Source organism: Sinocyclocheilus rhinocerous, unplaced genomic scaffold (genome assembly GCF_001515625.1).
Source record: "Sinocyclocheilus rhinocerous isolate Xijiao unplaced genomic scaffold, SAMN03320098_v1.1 scaffold852, whole genome shotgun sequence".
Classification (NCBI taxonomy): domain Eukaryota; kingdom Metazoa; phylum Chordata; class Actinopteri; order Cypriniformes; family Cyprinidae; genus Sinocyclocheilus; species Sinocyclocheilus rhinocerous.
In genome coordinates, this window is record NW_015626422.1 from 622,084 (window position 1) to 640,373 (window position 18,290).

At 41.7% G+C, this 18,290-nt stretch overlaps 1 protein-coding gene across 1 annotated transcript in view; it reads right to left on the bottom strand.

The window, feature by feature from the left end:
• ryr2a (ryanodine receptor 2a (cardiac)) overlaps positions 1-18,290 on the bottom strand; it is a 114,337-nt gene that overhangs the window by 41,770 nt on the left and 54,277 nt on the right. The window contains exons 29-57 of the mRNA XM_016521655.1: positions 16,950-17,158; positions 16,545-16,870; positions 16,203-16,320; positions 15,954-16,114; positions 15,683-15,842; positions 15,506-15,602; positions 13,870-14,783; positions 12,515-12,715; positions 12,131-12,236; positions 10,800-10,940; positions 10,447-10,720; positions 9,520-9,634; positions 9,277-9,409; positions 9,114-9,196; positions 8,943-9,078; positions 8,669-8,855; positions 7,877-7,988; positions 7,649-7,769; positions 6,327-6,496; positions 6,020-6,240; positions 2,968-3,058; positions 2,743-2,883; positions 2,510-2,673; positions 2,331-2,409; positions 923-1,012; positions 704-841; positions 515-592; positions 358-433; positions 64-187 (exon numbers count right to left, since the gene is read on the bottom strand). Of these exons, the coding sequence (XP_016377141.1) occupies positions 64-187; positions 358-433; positions 515-592; positions 704-841; positions 923-1,012; positions 2,331-2,409; positions 2,510-2,673; positions 2,743-2,883; positions 2,968-3,058; positions 6,020-6,240; positions 6,327-6,496; positions 7,649-7,769; positions 7,877-7,988; positions 8,669-8,855; positions 8,943-9,078; positions 9,114-9,196; positions 9,277-9,409; positions 9,520-9,634; positions 10,447-10,720; positions 10,800-10,940; positions 12,131-12,236; positions 12,515-12,715; positions 13,870-14,783; positions 15,506-15,602; positions 15,683-15,842; positions 15,954-16,114; positions 16,203-16,320; positions 16,545-16,870; positions 16,950-17,158 (4,966 nt within the window). The remainder of the gene's footprint in view (positions 1-63; positions 188-357; positions 434-514; positions 593-703; positions 842-922; positions 1,013-2,330; positions 2,410-2,509; positions 2,674-2,742; positions 2,884-2,967; positions 3,059-6,019; positions 6,241-6,326; positions 6,497-7,648; positions 7,770-7,876; positions 7,989-8,668; positions 8,856-8,942; positions 9,079-9,113; positions 9,197-9,276; positions 9,410-9,519; positions 9,635-10,446; positions 10,721-10,799; positions 10,941-12,130; positions 12,237-12,514; positions 12,716-13,869; positions 14,784-15,505; positions 15,603-15,682; positions 15,843-15,953; positions 16,115-16,202; positions 16,321-16,544; positions 16,871-16,949; positions 17,159-18,290) is intronic.

Consider the following 18,290-nt stretch of genomic DNA (forward strand, 5'->3'; position numbering starts at 1 on the left):
CACACACACAAAAACACACACACACTCACACACTCACACACACTCACACACACACATGGTCACCTTGAGACGCTGTATCCGTTGATCTGAAAGAACTTGAGGATGTCTTGTGCTTTCTCTCGGTCTTTCGATTTCTCTTTGGCAGTTAAAGTGTCGTAAGGAACCAGTAATGGATGACTGCCTCCTCCTGACACACACACACACACACACGTTAGAAAGCAGCACCAGACACACACTGAGGTAATATGCAGCCCTGTAGCGCCATCTAATGGCTACACTCAGGTTTATATGATCAGAAGGACCTACTATCACACTACTGTACTGTTTTTACAGTATGTAACATGTTTGTGAACAGACCTTTGGATTCCAGCTCCAGTTTTTTCTTCTGAGCCCAAATGTTGTGATAGTTCTCGGCCAGCAGCTCCGCCATCGTCTGAAGCCCACAAACACAGCAACGTGTTTCAAACAGTAAAACCGGAAGTGTTAGAGTGGATGTGTGAAGCGCTTCACTCACATGCAGGTCTCTGGACAGCGTCACGTTGCTCATGTCGACGGGCCGCGGGCTGAAACCGTGAGCGCCCTCTATGGAGCGCTGCAGGAGACACGAGAGGTCAAAGGTCACGCACACTGCACCTCACATGACTCTCTCTTTCTTTTATGCAGATGATCACTCACTCATACTGTAAATACGGCTGTTTCTGACCTGACTGGACAGAGAGATCCGGCGCGTGCGGTTGTGTAATGTGGACGCGTCGCTCTCTCTCATCCGCTCGATGCTCCAGCCCCACGACAGCATCGTCTTCAGACTCTCTCTGATTGGCCAGCGGTACACCTCCTTATCCTGAAACACAGAGGCATGCTGGGAAACCTACTGGCACGCTGTGGTTTACTCATCATTCTGAGTGTAATCACTGAAAGGTACCTTCTCAGACAGACATTTGTAAGGCTTGAGCAGCGGATGAACTTTAGATGATTCACACATCTGCTCTCCATAAACCCAGCCGACGGCAAACTGCAGACACACACATCAATGAACTCAATTCACACAAGAACACATGCTCAGGATGCAACTTACCACTAAATAAAAAAAATACTCAATTTAACCTACAGTCAGGCTACTTGTTTGATAAAGCACTTAGTCACAAAAAGATAGCATATATGTAATTTTCAACAACATTGGCACAAAAACACTTGACAACATTTTAATCAGAGTAACTGCATTAAATTTGAGAAAAGATTTGCATTTAACACTGTTAATAAAACAGAAGCAATAACTGAAATAGACAATGATAAACTAAATTTTCTTTAATTAAATTAAATGGCAGCACTTTTCAATAAGGTCCCATTCATTAATATTAGTTAATGCATGAACTAACAACGAGCAATATATTCTTTACAGCCTTTATTAATCTTTCTTAATGTTAGTTAATAAAAATACAACTGTTCATTGTTTGTTCACATCAGGTCAAAGTGCATTAACTAATATTAACAGAACTGACTTTAGCTGGAAAAATGACTCTGTTATTGTCTTCTTGCATTATTGACACATTAACACTGTGAAGCTGCTTTGACACAATCAGTATTATATAAAGCGCTATAGAAATAATGGTGACTTGACTACATTTGATTTTAAGTGTATATTAACCCTAAAAAGGGCAAGCATATTAAAAGTCATTGGAAAATTTATTTATTGCTATTTTACACCTTATTAGAACACAAATAATACAAATTTGTGATTTTTTTTTTTTAAACTTGACTATTATTTTTGATTTTAATGTTTGTATCCCCCAGGATACGTCACCCCTTTTGGGGTTAATAAACATTGAAATTAAAATTAAATAAAATGCTGTAAAATTGCTCATTGTTCGTTCATGTTCACTAGTGTAACTAATGTCAACTAATGAAATCTGAATGTAAAGTGTTACCATTTAAATAAGACAAACTTCTAGAAACGTTCTATTGTGTGATGGCTCAAAATGAACTTATGAATCATTTTTTGAATCAGTCTGCACTGACTCAGTTGAGTCTGAATGAATGAATCAAACTCAGTGCATTCTAGATCATTGATTCAGCTCATTCAATCGACATTAAGGCACAAAAATGATGTGCTTTGATTTACTACACCACTACTTCATAGAAAGTTGCACTAAAATAAAAGTTACGCAGTTTTAAAAACCACTGAGCTACAGTCACACTACTGAAAAGAGGACTTTTACCAGTGTTTATCTGGTAATTTACTCCCAACATCAGTAGAACAAAATACAGCCAAAAATATAAATAATATTAATAAAATTCAGTCACTTTAATAATGAAATGAAAGCAGCTCTGACCTTCTCCATGGACCATTTCTCATGGGAGTATTCTGCATATTTATTGATGAAATGATCGAGTTTCTCAGGAACAACAACACTGCAGAAACACAAACACAATCACACTACACACATCTGGAAAAACTTGAAATGCTCATGTTTAGAGGAAAGGCTTCAGAGGAGGAGCGCTTGGGTCTGACCTGCTGGTGTCGGCGGGCTGCGGGTTGAAGTTTCCCTCGGCGTCCATAGACGACGGTTTCTCCATCATGGCCATGTAGTTTGACTCCATGTAATCGGGAGGTAAAGCTCCGCCCACCGCGCTCAGACACGGCAGCGCCAGCTTGAACAACTCCACCTCATATTTCTGCAAAAATACACACATCTCAGATACAGTAGACAATCAAGTGACGCATCAGCTCAGGCTCCGCTGTACCTTTCTGGCCAGAGCGTCAAAGATCCCCCAGAAGAGCTTTCTGGACAGATGCAGCTCCTCGTCTGACGCGGCGCCGAAGCTTCCCCATCCTCCGGAGAGACAGTAGTACTTCCAGCAGCGCTCGTAGTGATTGGTCAGGAGCTGCGGGAGGACACGCCCCCCACCAGAGCTCAGTTACTACAGCACATGATTAATGAGGTGAATGAGAGATCAGACTCGTCTCACCTTCAGAGGCATCTTAGTGTGTTCGTTTAGCAAAGGAACGTCAAACACCAGACGCCTCAGCAGATGCTGCATCATCGAGGGACGCAGTTTACTGCAAAACACACACACAACACATACAGTCACAGGAAACATGCGTGAGACCGTCGACAGCAAACGCACACGGGCCACACGAACACGGTACGTCTCACCAAAGCTGATTCATCACAGAACATTAAGACATTAAAATTTATATGACAAGTTTTCTGAAATGTTGTGTTTGAATATGCAAATGGGGCATTTTCTAATGAAACGTACATTTCCAGAGCATAAATCTGAAGTTTGGATGAAGCCAGGTTGAAAATTCTTGATTTTGTTGATATATGTGACCCTGGAGCACAAAACCAGTCATAAGGGTCAATTTTGTGAAATTGAGATGTATGCATCAGCTGAAAGCTGAATAAATAAGCTTTCCATTGATGTATGGTTTGTTAGGATAGGACAATATTTGGCTGAGATACAACTATTTGGAAATCTGGAATCTGAGGGTGCAAAAAAATCTAAATATTGAGAAAATCATCTTTAAAGTTGTTCAAATGAAGTTCTTAGCAATGCATATTACTAATCAAAAATGAAGTTTTGATATATTTACGGTAGGAAATGTACAAAATATCTTCATGGAACATGATCTTTACTTAATATCCTAAGTATTTTTGGCATAAAAGAAAAATCGATAATTTTGACCCATACAATGTATTGTTGACTATTGCTACAAATATACCCCAGCGAAACAGAACTGTTTTTTAGAGTAATTTGTTTGTGAATCATGCTCAACTGGTTGCACTGTATGTTTTTGATTCACTAAAACGAACCATTCACAAGAGTCAAATGTGTGTGAATTAGGTTACACTGGTTGCGCAGTGTGTTTGATTTCTTAAAAATAACTATTCATAGAATAGGAGTCATTTGTTATTGACTTAAGCTACACTGGTTGTACTGTATGCTTTTGATTCACTAAAAAGAACTGTTCATGAGAGTCAAACGTGTGAATCAGACGACACTGGTTGCGCTGTATATTTTTGATTCACTTAAAAATAATTATTCATAAGATTTGTTTGTGAATCAGGCCGCACTGTTTGGACTGAATGTGTTTGATTCACTAAAAAGAACCGTTCATAAGAATAATTTGCTTCAGAATCAGGCTGCACTGGTTGGACACAGTACTATACAGTCTTTTCATTGCTTTACATTCAATACAGAAGGTAAACTCAGGTACAGTATGATTTCTTTTGCTCTGGTGCTGAAGATTGACCAGCGGTGGCGTAGATTCAGCATCAGGGAGGTGTTTACAAGCCTCTGCACATCTCTAACCCACATTCACAGCAGTGAGCAAGCTCAATGAATCACTGTGACATGCACAGTACAAAGAAGATGATAATGTAATGATTACACTAGTGTGCTTTTTATGTCCTGCTGCGGTGTGTAAAGAGACCCTAACATAGTAGCTGATGGATTTACCAAACAACACCGTTACAACATTTCGTAATGAATCGCTTTCAAAGATATCCTTCCTTTTCTTTTGTTAGAGAGAAACAAAAATCCCTCCTTTTGTTGTGCTCCCCATTCAGTGCTTAAGAGAGAGTTATTGCTTTGACAAAACAGGTTTTCTTATTTCGCGTGGGCTCTTGCTCTATCGCTGGCGTCAGATAGCATGAATGTGTCATGCAGAAATGATCGCCGTTCCCTCCCTGTGTCATAAGAGCTGAAGGAATGCTTGGAGGACTTGTCATAATTTCCTGTGAGGTCCAGATAGACCTCAAACATTCCTCAATGCTGTTTTTGAATGAGAATAGAGAGTAGTGCTGGACGGTATACCGGTTCAACAATATTTGGCCGAGATGCAACTATTTGAAAATCTGGAATCTGTGGGTGCAAAAAAATCTAAATATTGAGAAAATCATCTTTAAAGTTGTTCAAATGAAGTTCTTAGCAATGCATATTACTGATCAAAAATTAAGTTTTGATATATTTACGGTAGGACATTTACAAAATATCTTCATGGAACATGATCTTTACTTAATATCCTAATGATTTTTGTCATAAAAGAAAAATTTATAATTTTGACCCATACAATGTATTGTTGGCTATTGCTACAAATATACCCCAGCGACTTAACACTGCTTTTGTGCTCCAGAGTCACATATTAGAGTTAAAGGTTTTCTCTCCATAAATCAGAAAATACTGTCAACAGACAGAAAACAAATACTTTTTTACCATGTTTCTAGGAATAAAATGTTGTATAAATCAGTGTGAATGAAATATGAACAAGCCTTCAGAATATAGAGAGGAATAAAACTGCAAAGTCTGGTGTATGTAAAAGAAAAACTCTTTAAAGATATAGACTGGAATTGAAATCTACAGACGCAAATAGATAACGTGCAATAAAATAAACACTTAAATGTGTATTTTGGATGTTTTCTTTCCGCTAGAACACGTGTTATAGAAGCAAAACAAACCAAAATTGATTAGTACATAAAAAGTTGGTCTTGCCTGAAGTATCTCGCCTTGCAGTAATAAAGTATTATTAATATATTAAAATAGCATACAAAATACTATACTAAAAACTCTACTCTAAATTTAAATACTAAAAATACACATACAATCAAGATGTAAACTGTAGTCATATCTTTTTTCCCTTCAGTATCTACTGTTTTTATTAAAGAACATACGGAATCAGAAATCTTGGATCTTCTGGAATCACAAAACCTGGGTTAATTAATTTAACATAAATATTAAATAAATAAATATCCTCAGTTTCTGTTACAGCAGTTTGAAAACAAGCAGCTTTGTCATAATTACAGTAATATATCAAATATAGTGTTGGACCGCTGATTTAAATAGATTTTGAACTGATTTGTTATTTGTGAGGTTTCTTATGCAAAAGAGCTGCTTAATCCCAGTTTTTACTTGATTTCAGTTACATAACCACACAAGAGTTGCTATATACTAGTCGCACTAAGAACTTAATCTGACCAAGAACCACCAACGTTTTGACTAGTTTGTAACTAGTCCTCACCCGCACACAGCCAGCAGACACTCCTCGATGGCGTCTCTCTGCGCTTTGGTGAGACAGCAGCCTTTCGACAGCCTGTAGACGGTGTGCAGCAGAGAGTCGATGAGAGACGCGAACGGCTCCGTCCCGGCGAACAGAGGAGCGCATTTAGTGAGCAGCGGCAGGACCGCCGTGCACAGGTACCGGTTCAGAGCCAGCGCCATGTCTGTCGCGCTCAGAGCCACCTGGAGGTCAGAGGTCACACGGGACGAGAAGAGAGGTCAAAGATCGGCATGATAACACACACTCACTGAGGTGTCACGTGACTTACCGTGTCCAATGAGGCGGCGGCTCTGAGGTCAGGAAGAAAGCCCACTTCCAGCAGGTGCAGGAGGAAGTTCTGGTCCTCGATGCCGTAAACGCGGTCCAGGAACAGAACCATGGCCGCTTTGTGATCAGGACAGAATCCCGCTGACATGTCCGGCTCGATCACAGAACCGTCTGAACACACAAAAATAAAAAGTGATATATATACTATTTATAAAGCGGATAGTTCCGGTCCTTGATTCTGATTGGCTGAGCCACGTTCGAAGCTGTTGTAAATGACTCTACAAAGTAACACACCTTTGTTTATGTTTGTGTGTTGCTCGGCAACCACTTTGTTGCAACCACAACTGTTTCTGAAGTAAACCACGGTTTCACGGGGCTTATTGCTTTAATAGCACATCTCAACTTGATTGTTTAAATCATCACAAAATTTAACTCCATTATTGTCCAGCTCTAATCTGATCAATGTGACTTTAAGGCACGATATATTAAAGCAATAAGCCCCAAGAAGTCGTGGTTTACAGTGAATTTATAACAGCTAAGGGGCGTTGTTAGGCACGAAGCGGAGAAAATTCATGTAAACCACGGCTTCATGGGGCTTATTGCTTTTATAAAACGGTTATTCCATATACGTAATGCGGTTTCACAAAATAAAACAGAGCAAATAAAGTGTAATCACCTGTGTCTGATTGCAGTAATTAGCCTGGAGAGACCTCAGTCACTTCCTTCTTCCCCCTTACGAACTTTGTTACAGTAATGATATTAATAAAAACAGTATTCTTCCACCAAACAATGTAGCTCCTCAGAAACAGTTGTGGTTGCAACAAAGTGGTTGCCGAGCAACACACAAACGTAAACAAAGGTGTATGTTACTTTGTAGAGAAATTTACAACAGCTTCGAATGTGGCTCAGCCAATCACCACCAAACAATGTAGCTCCTCAGAAACAGTTGTGGTTGCAACAAAGTGGTTGCCGAGCAACACACAAACGTAAACAAAGGTGTATGTTACTTTGTAGAGAAATTTACAACAGCTTAGAACGCGGCTCAGCCAATCAGAATCAAGGACCGGAACTATCCGCTTTATAAATATATATAAGATATTAGAAACATTAACATCACACATCTTCTGTAAAGCTGCTTTGATGTGTATAGTGAAAAATGCACCAATAAAATTGATAGAACACAAAGCTGGTGATCCTGTTTTGTCAAGTGCATTACTGCGTGTCATTTATTGTTAATTTTTTCACATAATGTCGACAACAAAACACAGGTGCAGCACACAGAGCTGAAGATGAACCCAGATGTTTCTCTTCCTGCGATCAGACCTTTGGCCAGCGTGGGCATCAGGAACGGGATGCTGATCACTCCCACCAGATCCTCAATGGGAATGAGCGAGCGCAGGATGGCTCGGATACGGATGGCCTCTCCCTTCCCCGCGTGGATCAGCTGACGGAGGAGAACAGATCACATCACGAGGGGAAGGTGATCGACATAAAGCCTTATGTGTATGTGACGGTGAAGACGATTTACAGGGAAAACATTCCCACACTCACGTGCATCTCTGGAGCGCAGCGGCCCAACAGATCGATCAGAGCGGCGTAGAAGGTCATGATGGCGTTTCCCATGTGAATGGTGTCGTCTTCCTCTTCCTCCATGATGTCATTACTATGAGAGACACACAGATCATCATCAGCAGTGGTTTGATTATCATCAGATGATCTGATAACGAACTACACATTATAATCTTTCTGAATGTAATTCATCACAGTAAATGTCATGAGACATTCAGACGCTGTCATCCATGACATTCACATGAGGTTGGCTATACAGCATATTAGCCGTTTTATTGCTGATTTAATTAGGACTTGAACACTTCTCTCCTTCAAAGATTCAGATCAGATGTGCATGTAAACATGCTATCCCTTTAAAACACTGTAGATGTGAATGAAGGTGTTGATCCTCAGAATGCAGCAAATCCTGCATTTAGAGCGCGACCCATTTTATTAGGATGTTTCTGGACCAGCGGACAATGACAGAACAGGAGCACAGAAGATAAATGAAGGAGAGAATCGTGTGTGTGAGACGGAGAGATGCTGATCAAACGCCACACTCTCGAAAATAAAGGTTACCGAGGGTGGCTTTTGTAGCGATGCAATAGAAGAACCATTTCTGGTTCCCTAAAGATCCTTTCAGTGATCAGTTCTTAAAATAACCATTTATTTCTTAGTGTTTTAATGATCTAAAGAAGAGTTTTCCACTATAATTGTGCAATAGAAAGAATCCATGGATGTTAAACAGGACACTGACATGAGGCTCATGATGTTCTGTGTGTGTTTATTGCGTACAGTGTCCGGCTCTCCTCTGTGGTGGGAGACGGTCCGTCTCTACTGGGATCTTCTGAGATCTTTATGGCGTCCTCCATCGCCGCCAGCAGCCCGTTCCCGCCTTCTCCGCGCAGGGCGGGGCCAAAACACTCGGGCCGGCGAATCAGGAGACGCACCACCACGTTAGCATTCTCCTCCACACTCTCACCTGAGAGACCCCAAAACAATACCGTTCACCCACAATAACACACTACATCATGATCATCTCCAGAAGTACATTCATCAGAACACCAACCATTACAGAAGACCGCGAACCGGAGGAAGTCCAGGTACCGTTCACCCTCCACCGGGTTCCAGCCGATGTCAGGATATCCTCTGGACATCAGCATCACGCAGCTCTGGAGACCACAGCCCGCCAGATACTGGACCACCTGACACACACACACACACACACACACACACACACACGCGCCAGAGCCAGTTCATCATTATCCATCACAGACGCGGCGGCCACATCCAGAGGAGTGGAACCTCGCATAGACGGAGACGCTACAGAGAACAAACACACACGGTTAACACACACGGGCGTCTCGCTAACACCTCGCTCTCAAGATCTCCAGACGTCTTACCGAGGCCCACGCTGCTGTTCTCCAGCAGGTAGCTCAGATGATCAAACATGGCCTTCTGATTCTGACGGCTGATCCGACAGAAGTAGCACAGGAACCGACAGCAGTTGGCCACCATCTTAGGAAACGTGATTTCCTGAAGACCAAAGGACACTCGTTCAGTGACAGTGCAGTCAACATATCTGTAAAAACTGAGAAACTGCAAAGAGATCAAAATAAAACAGAGATGATAACGAGCGTCTGCACCTTGGACTCTCCTGCACCCAGGACGTTCACCATCACCTCCATGACGGTCTCGTGCATGCCGAGCGCTCTCATCAGGTTCGGATGCTGGTAGAACACCTTGTTATTCATGATGTCACTGCAGACGGGACACAGACAGGTCAGAGGTCAGACTGGAATCTCACACACTAAACACTGAGCCAAAGCCAAGACGCAAAAACCCTCCACTGCTTTAAACTGAGAATGCTTTAAAATTATTATTATTATTATTTTTTTAATTTTATATATTTTCTACATATAATTCTATTTTTAAATTATTTAATAGTATTTAATAATAATATATACAATTGTTTAAATTATTAAATATATTTTTAATTATTATTATTAGTACTGTATATATCCACACATCTATAATTGTTTAAATAATATGTTTTTAATTATTTATTATTTGTTATATGTGACCCTGCAGCACAAAAGCAGTGTTAAGTCGCTGAGGTATATTTGTAGCAATAGCCAACAATACATTGTATGGGTCAAAATTATTGATTTTTCTTTTATGCCAAAAATCATTAGGATATTAAGTAAAGATCATGTTCCATGAAGATATTTTGTAAATTTCCTACCGTAAATATATCAAAACTTAATTTTTGATTAGTAATATGCATTGCTAAGAACTTCATTTGGACAACTTTAAAGATGATTTTCTCAATATTTAGATTTTTTTGCACCCTCAGATTCCAGATTTCCAAATAGTTGTATCTCAGCCAAATATTGTCTGATCCTAACAAACCATACATCAATGGAAAGATTATTTATTCAGCTTTCAGATGATGCATAAATCTCAATTTCGAAAAATTGACACTTAAGACTGGTTTTGTGCTCCAGGGTCACATATGGCCCATTTAAATGCATCTGCTATATTTCAGACAGGTGCAGGAGATTGTGGGTCACCTGAGCCCATGAATCATGAGCTTCTCCTCCTCGCGGCCCATCCTGACGCTGAGCAGAGAGCGGATCTGACCCAGAGACGCCAGCAGGTTGATGGTGTCCTCCACCGAGACGGCGTTGATGGTGTAGGTCTTGGGCAGCGCTCGCACCTGGCCGCCGATGCCGTCGTACTGCCGGTGGAGCAACACGAACATGGCCCGCACCAGCTCGGGATCCTCGATGACCGACTCCTGAGCCCAGCGCACCATCGTCTCCGAGATCAGCTGCTGCAAGGTGCCTTCAGACAGAAGCAGAGATCAGCACGGCTAGGAACCGCAGAATACGGTCCTCATGAAGGAGAGGAGAGCTTCACTCACTGGGTTTCTTTGATTTCTTCTTCTTTGGTATTTCAGTCATTTTCTTCTTCAGGTAGGTCACCTTCTCCACCAGAAACATCAGACGACCCCTGATGGTGAAATCATCTCCATCTCCTGATTTATCATCATCTGTCTCAATGCCTGCAGGACAGACATGCAGAAACACAGACTTCATCATCAGCATCTAAAACACAGAGCATCAGAAGACTTCCATGTAGGGATGTAACGATTCACTCAACTCACGATTCGATTCAATTCATGATTTTGATTTCACGATTCGATTTATCACGATTTTTTTTAACAAAATGAGACTGAAGACATTATACAGTAAATGAAAAGGTGTCGTTTTATTAGGCTATTGCTGCACGTTTCTTTGTGAAATTGAAATATAACAAAACTAAATTTAAATTTTAAAACAAACCCCAAATCAAGCAAGTTACACAAAAAAAGAAATCTCTTAATATGAACAAACTAAGGCTTTGTTTGTGCTGTTTCCATTTAAAATTAGAGGCAACCACTGGATTTTAATCATGATCCAAACAAAGATGCAGCATACATGCAACATGAGTCATTTTTAATCTAAAGCAAAAACAGAATGGTCTGACTTTAGTTTTGGGAAACTATACTACATAAAACATATCTGAAGGAAACAGCAGACGAGCTGAATGAGACGCAGATTTACTCTCTGCCAGCAGGTGGCGCTTATCTACAGCAATGATACAGTGTTTCCTTGGTTACTGCTGTAAACAAAGCAGAGCAGCACTTATGGACAGCAATGATACAGTGTTTCCTTGGTTACCGCTGTAAACAAAGCAGAGCAGCACTTATGGACCGCACTGTAGTATGGATTATACAGAGACGAGATGAAAAGAAAATATCTGCTGAACTTTTCTATAAACAAAGCAGAGCTGCACTTATGAACACTACTTTAATATGCATTGGTCAGAGGCAAGATGAAAAGAAAATACCATGTAAACATTTCTAAAGACAGTCAGTTCCCCTCAGAGATACATTCATTTAAACTCCTACTCCAATTGTATCGCGATTTGTTTGGCATCTCAACCGATTTGAATCGTCACATATTTGAATTGATTTTCGACCGGCTCACGGTTAATCGTTACATCCCTACTAACATGAGATCCACTGGGAGTAATTCACACATCAATCACTAATCAATAACAACACAGATCATGAATTACTCGAAAATTACTTGAAATACTTGAAGCATGAAAAGCAAACAGTTTGGCAATGGGGTGATAAAAATGAATGTCAAGATACAATTTTAATGATCATTAATCTGGTTAAGGATGTTTAGACTCGATCACTGATACCACAGTGTGTCATCAGATCTTCATGGAAGTCCAGCAGCTGTTCACGGATGTCCTCTGGACACGGACAGTCCTGCTTCTCATCCTTAAAATTCAGCAGCATGTTGATCTGAGGAAACACACACACACACACACACACACACACACACGCGCGCGCGAGTGAATCATCATTCACAGCGCATTGAACTTAGATGACCATAACCATACCATAACCTTTTTTGAGTGAAAAATGATCAGAGGAAATAATGTAGGGACAAATATTTAATCTAGGATTTATTTGATCAATATCATTTCAAACTCAAGTTATTTATTAAGATTTACAGACAGATAAAGAGAAACAGAAAAAGAGTAAATATCATGGAAAAGGTGTGAAACGCGTGTAAAGACCTGTTCCTGCGGAGGAGAGCGGAACTCTTTGGTTTTGCGTGCCGTCAGAGCGGCAGACATGTTCAGCGCCTGCATCACTTCATTATAGCGGAAACGCTGGTTCTCCTGAAGATTCGCCACAAAGTCGTCGGAGAAGGCGACCACAGCCTCGATGCGGTGACGCACCTGACAGTCGCACAGGTACTGCAGCAGGTGACACATCTGAACACACACACATCACTTCACTCAACCACTGGAGGCTTTTTACTGTTTTTCAGTACAAATCAAATTCAACAATCCCTCGACACTCGCCAAATCCCTTGGATTACATTCATGCTGACCATTCATTTTCATAAGTTAACTGAAAAATAGTGCATATACGCATGTACACACACTAGTGTAAGTTTAGTATCATTGAGATTTTGTTTTCATATTTTCTTTTTTCTCTTTTTTTTAAGTATTAGTAGTTTTGTTGTGTATTTTTGCCGTTTTTGTTATTTTTAAATATGTCTATATAGATTGTATACATTTTTATTTCAGTTTTAAATTTAGTTATTTTCGTACATCAAGTTAAACTAAATGAAAATGAGAAATATTGCCTTGGGAACTAGTTGAAATCAAATAAGTTAAAATTTTTATATTTTATTTTATTTCCGTTACCATTTATTTTAAATAATGAAAATGTGTAACAAACACACTGATTTATGTACATGCACTTATATAAGCACACAAAAACAAATAAATGAATATATAAATTAAACTATAACATAAATAGAATTATAAATTAAACTATAAAATACACTGGTTTGGCATTCATTTAGGGTTTAATAGAGAGTGAGTCAATCAAAAATAGGGCATTATTTAGAAATATCAAAACTTCATTGTGATCGTCCACATTTGCATCTACCTGTCAGCTAGCAGTCATTAGATTATTAGTAGACTGTCTGCTTAATATCTGCTAACACTTTATTTTGATGGACATCACTGCAAAAAATGCTTTTCTTACTTAGATTTTTTGTCTTGTTTCCAGCCGAAATATCTAAAAATTCTTAAATCAAGAAGGATTTTCTAGACAATTATTGTCTTGTTTTCAGAAAAAAACATGTCAAAATTAAGTGAGTTTTTGCCTGAAACAAGCAAAATAATCTGCCAATGGGGTAAGCAAAATAATCTTGTTTTCTGTTTGAAATTTTGCTTACCCCATTGGCATTTTTTGCAGTGTACTGACTGTAAGCAACTTTGCAAGAATGCAAATGACTTATTCTACAGACCTAACAATCTACTAATGTTCTAATGAGAGTTAGTTGACATGTAGTTGCAAAGTTACTACTGAAATAAAGGGTGGCTAAAATGTTTTTCAGATCCTCTTCACTCACCTGCAGTTTGACGGGTTCAGGAAGCTTCATCTGCAGAAGTCCTTCTTTGGGCATCTTTCCTCTCAGGCCGTGCTCCTCGGCCCCGCCCCCCTCCAGTTGGCCCCGCCCACAGTCATCCTCCGCCTCCGGCGCCCCGCCTCCGCTCTCCACCCCGGAGTCCTGCGAGAAGACGCTGGGCTCGATCAGCTGCAGGATGGTCTTCAGGTCTCCGTTGTGGAAGATGCCCATGATCAGGAGCGTGTAGAAGAGTTTAATGAGCGGGACGAACAGGAACTCGGTGCTGCCGCCCACGGGGTCGCGCACGTGCAAGCTTCCCTCCCGCACCGCCTCCGTCAGCATCTCCATCGTGCGGCTCTTCAGCGCCTCCAGCGGGAACTCGGGGCTGAACTGGAAACAGTCGCCCCCGGCGACCGCGCCGTTACTGTGGTGACCGCCGACGGCGCCCACGAAGCTGGGCGACGAGAAGCGCATGCGCGGCTGCAGAGAGGTGCTCAGGCCGATCCCCGGCAGCCCGTGCTTCTTCTTCTCGTCGGGGAAGAGCGTGATGCTCTTGGTCTCGGGCGTCATGGGCACGATGTACTCGGAGTTCATCATGAGGCGCGCGGTGGCGTAGCTGCTCAGGTGGATGTCGATCAGCAGGTCGTAGTATCCGGTGCGCAGCAGGCCCGGCATGTATTTGTTCTGGATGGCGTAGAGGAGCTGCGCCTCGTCTACATGACTGCAGAGCGCGTGAGCCACACGGTTGTTCCCCAGAGCACAGATGGCCGAATACAAGCACAGCGTGTGGTAGTGAAACTTCAACAGCTCTCTCTGCTCCGTCAGCTCCAGGATATCCAGAGACCTGACAGGAGCGACACACAACATCTCATTCAAACTCAACATCATCATATTCGCCAAGTGCATGGAAGAACAGGCTATGGTGAGTAAATAACCCATCAGCTGGACATAAAATCAATTAGAAACAACAACATAATGGTTAAATTAAACTGACCGAGCCACCTTTGAAATAAATGAATGGAATAATTCAGACTAAAGCCATATTTAAACTATCTACTGAACTCTCACTCATCTAACAATTGCTTAAACTAATACGATTAATAATTAAAAACCTATGATAAAAACACATTTCTAGTGGTTTCTTAGCACATTTAGTGGTTACAAATAAATAGCTACATTTCACGTGAATCTGTAGAATTTTGTAGAATGTCCACATTGTGTACAGACACTCGCTAGCTATATTTTGTGTGTGTGTGAGTGTGTGTGTGTGTGTGTGTGTGTGTGCGTGTGTGAGTGAATGTTAGTGTGTGTGTGTGCGTGTTTTTGCGATTTATGCGGACACAAATTTGTATAATGACATGGGTATGACATAGGTATTACAACGAGAAGGTGATTTTTGAGGACATTTTGAGTGTCCCCATATTTCAAAAACGCTTATAAATCATTCAGAATGAGTTTTTTTGAAAATCTAAAAATGCACAGTTTCCTGTAAGGGGTAGGTTTAGGGGTAGGGTTGGTGTAGGGCAATAGCACATACAGTTTGTACAGTATAAAAACCATTACACCTATGGAATGTCCCCACAATTCACAAAAACAAGAGTGTGTGAGTGAGAGAGTGTGTGTGTGTGTGTGTGTAAGCATAAGCTCACCTTGATGCGTCCCAGTTCGAACTGAAAGACGTTTGGACTGGTTGCTTGCGCAAACACTGCAGGGAAAAGTTTAGTACTGGGCTCCACCTGCAGACACAGTTACGCTGCTAGTTAGTCCTAGTTAACCAGTCCCTGCATCACAGGCTGCTCGGAGGAATGAACAGTACCTGGTAGAAGGTGCTGAGCTCTTTGCCGTTGGAGGTGAAGGTGAGGAGGCCGTTGGCTGTATCAACCAAACACCCGATCTCCAGCCCGTTATTACTGCGGCCCTGACTGGGATTGCTGCACTCGCCGCCCCAAACCATGTAGCAGTTACTGCGCTTGATGCTGCGAAACAGATGCAGACTGCTACTGTACAACCATTCCATACATTAGATATCTGTAACTGCATCTGCAGACAGATTCACACTGTGCTCCTGCAGCGTCAGCGTCACTGACCTCTCATGAACTTTGCCCTTCTCGTCTCCCAGGGTAACGGTGACCATTCGGACCGTGCTGAGCTCAAAGGCCGGGTCGTGCTGATGAAAGTCTGAGGTCACCCAGCCGACCCACACGCTGGATGGCTCCTGGCCGGGGAAGATCCTCACCGAGTAATAATACTGACACACAGAGACAGAACACGACATTTAACACTCGGCTCAAAGCTGAAGAGCGTGCCGTTCTGATGACTTGAGCTCTGTCTCTCACCGCTGATGTCTGTATGAGATTCTCACAGTCGTCTCTCTCATCAGCCAAAACCTCCTCTGACAGACGAGCGCTGGAGTTACTGCTGGTCATTTCAGGCTTTGTTCTTTTCAACATGAACCTGAACACAAACACGTGTAAATTACAGACAAAAGCACTTTATCAAACCTATCATCATCATCATTCACACCAAAATCAGACTCAAACACGTCTTTCTTTCTGTTATGTGTCCGAACACAATTCAATCCAAAACTAAGGATGCAACAGCAGCATTAACGGTCGTCTCTAAATTTCATTTTTCTCTTTCAGATCAATAATGTCATGTGTGTGTGTCTGTATAATGACCTCTGCTTGATTTTGGAGGGTTTCTCCTGATTATGATCCTTGTGGTTGTTGAACTCGTCTCGCTCTCTGTCGGGTCCGTTCGAGCTCACATGACTGTGTGGCGTCTTCATCAGGACCTCGAAGTCCGACACCGTCTCGAAGTCCTCCAGATCTCTCTTGGGAGAGAAGAAGCTGCCGCTGGCTGAGCGCAGAAACGCCTCCGAGCACTCGATGGGCATGCTGAGACGATAGAACATGATGTCTGTGCTACTGTTCTGTGAGCCGAACGACCTCTGGGTGACCTTTAGGCATGGCGGGCTCTCCACCGTCCCGTCGATCCGTGTGACCTGCAACACACAGAGAATGCTGTGAACGCTCGGTACGGCGCCGCTCGACCCAAAGCACACGTGTGGCGTGACCTCTGACCTCGATGTGCTCGTGGTTGAGCGGGACGGGGATGAACTGAGGCAGCCGTTTGCTGATCCACATGGTCAGATCGCGGTTCATGTTGACGGCGAAGGGTTCGTAGCCCTCCTGCAGCCCGCAGATGGTGAAGTACTTCAGCGTGCTCACGTTCTTCCCAAAGTTCATACGGCCCACCTGACACACGCCCAGACTACAGACCGGGATGAAACCTGACAACAACGTAAGACAGGAACGCTCAATTACACATCAGTAAATCATAACTAGAGCTCATAGTGATGGAATCCTTGTCTAATTTTTGGCATAAAAGAAAAATCTATAATTTTGACCCATACAATGTATTGTTGGCTATTGCTACAAATATACCCCAGCGACTTAACACTGCTTTTGTGCTCCAGGCTCACATTTAGTTAATGTCACGTAATACACTGCAAAAAGTGATGTTCGTAGTATTTTGTCTAAATATTTTTGAATCAAGATGCACAATGACATGAGAGGTGAGATGACAAAATGAAGTTAGTTTATGCTTAAAACAACAACAAATATCTGCCAATGGGTTCAGAAAAATCAATTGAATTCAAAGGGAAAACAAGTAGATTTTTCTGAATCCATAAACTCACTTCGTTTGATCAATTTCTTAGAAAACAAGACTTCTCATGTCATTTTGCATCTGAAGTAAATGCATCTTGATTTAAGAATTTTTTATATATTTGTACTGGAAAACAAAACAAAAATACTGAGGAAGAACATCAGTTTCTGCATTGCAGTTAAATTAAGCTTGCAAAATTCAAATTATAAAAACTAAATACTCTCACGGATGACAGAGCTGCCGCTGACATGATAGAATAAGACAGATATGCTGATACAGATCAGTGAGTAATGGTTGATGTATGTCAGTGGTCAACAGGTGGCGCTCATCTCTAGTTCCTACACTGCAGGATCTGTGAAGAGCCGTAATGACGAATGACACAGCAACACTCTCCTGCTGCTCACAGAAACACTCCCTGAGACATCAATGAGACACAACAGCTGCTGCAACTAATGCACATGAGTGTGTGAGTGTATGTTAGAGAGTGTGTGTGTGCGTGTGTGTGCATGAGCATCAGTGTGTGTTTTGCAGTATCAGCTCTGTAGGTGTTAGCAGAGCTCAAGTCTGCTTAGCTTCATTGCTGCATTCTCATTCATTCATTCACACACACACACACACACACACACACTCTAACACAAATACATGCACACACATCACACACGCACACAAACACAAACACACCCACACACTCTAACACACACACACACTCTCACACACTCAAACACACACACACACACACACACACACACACACAC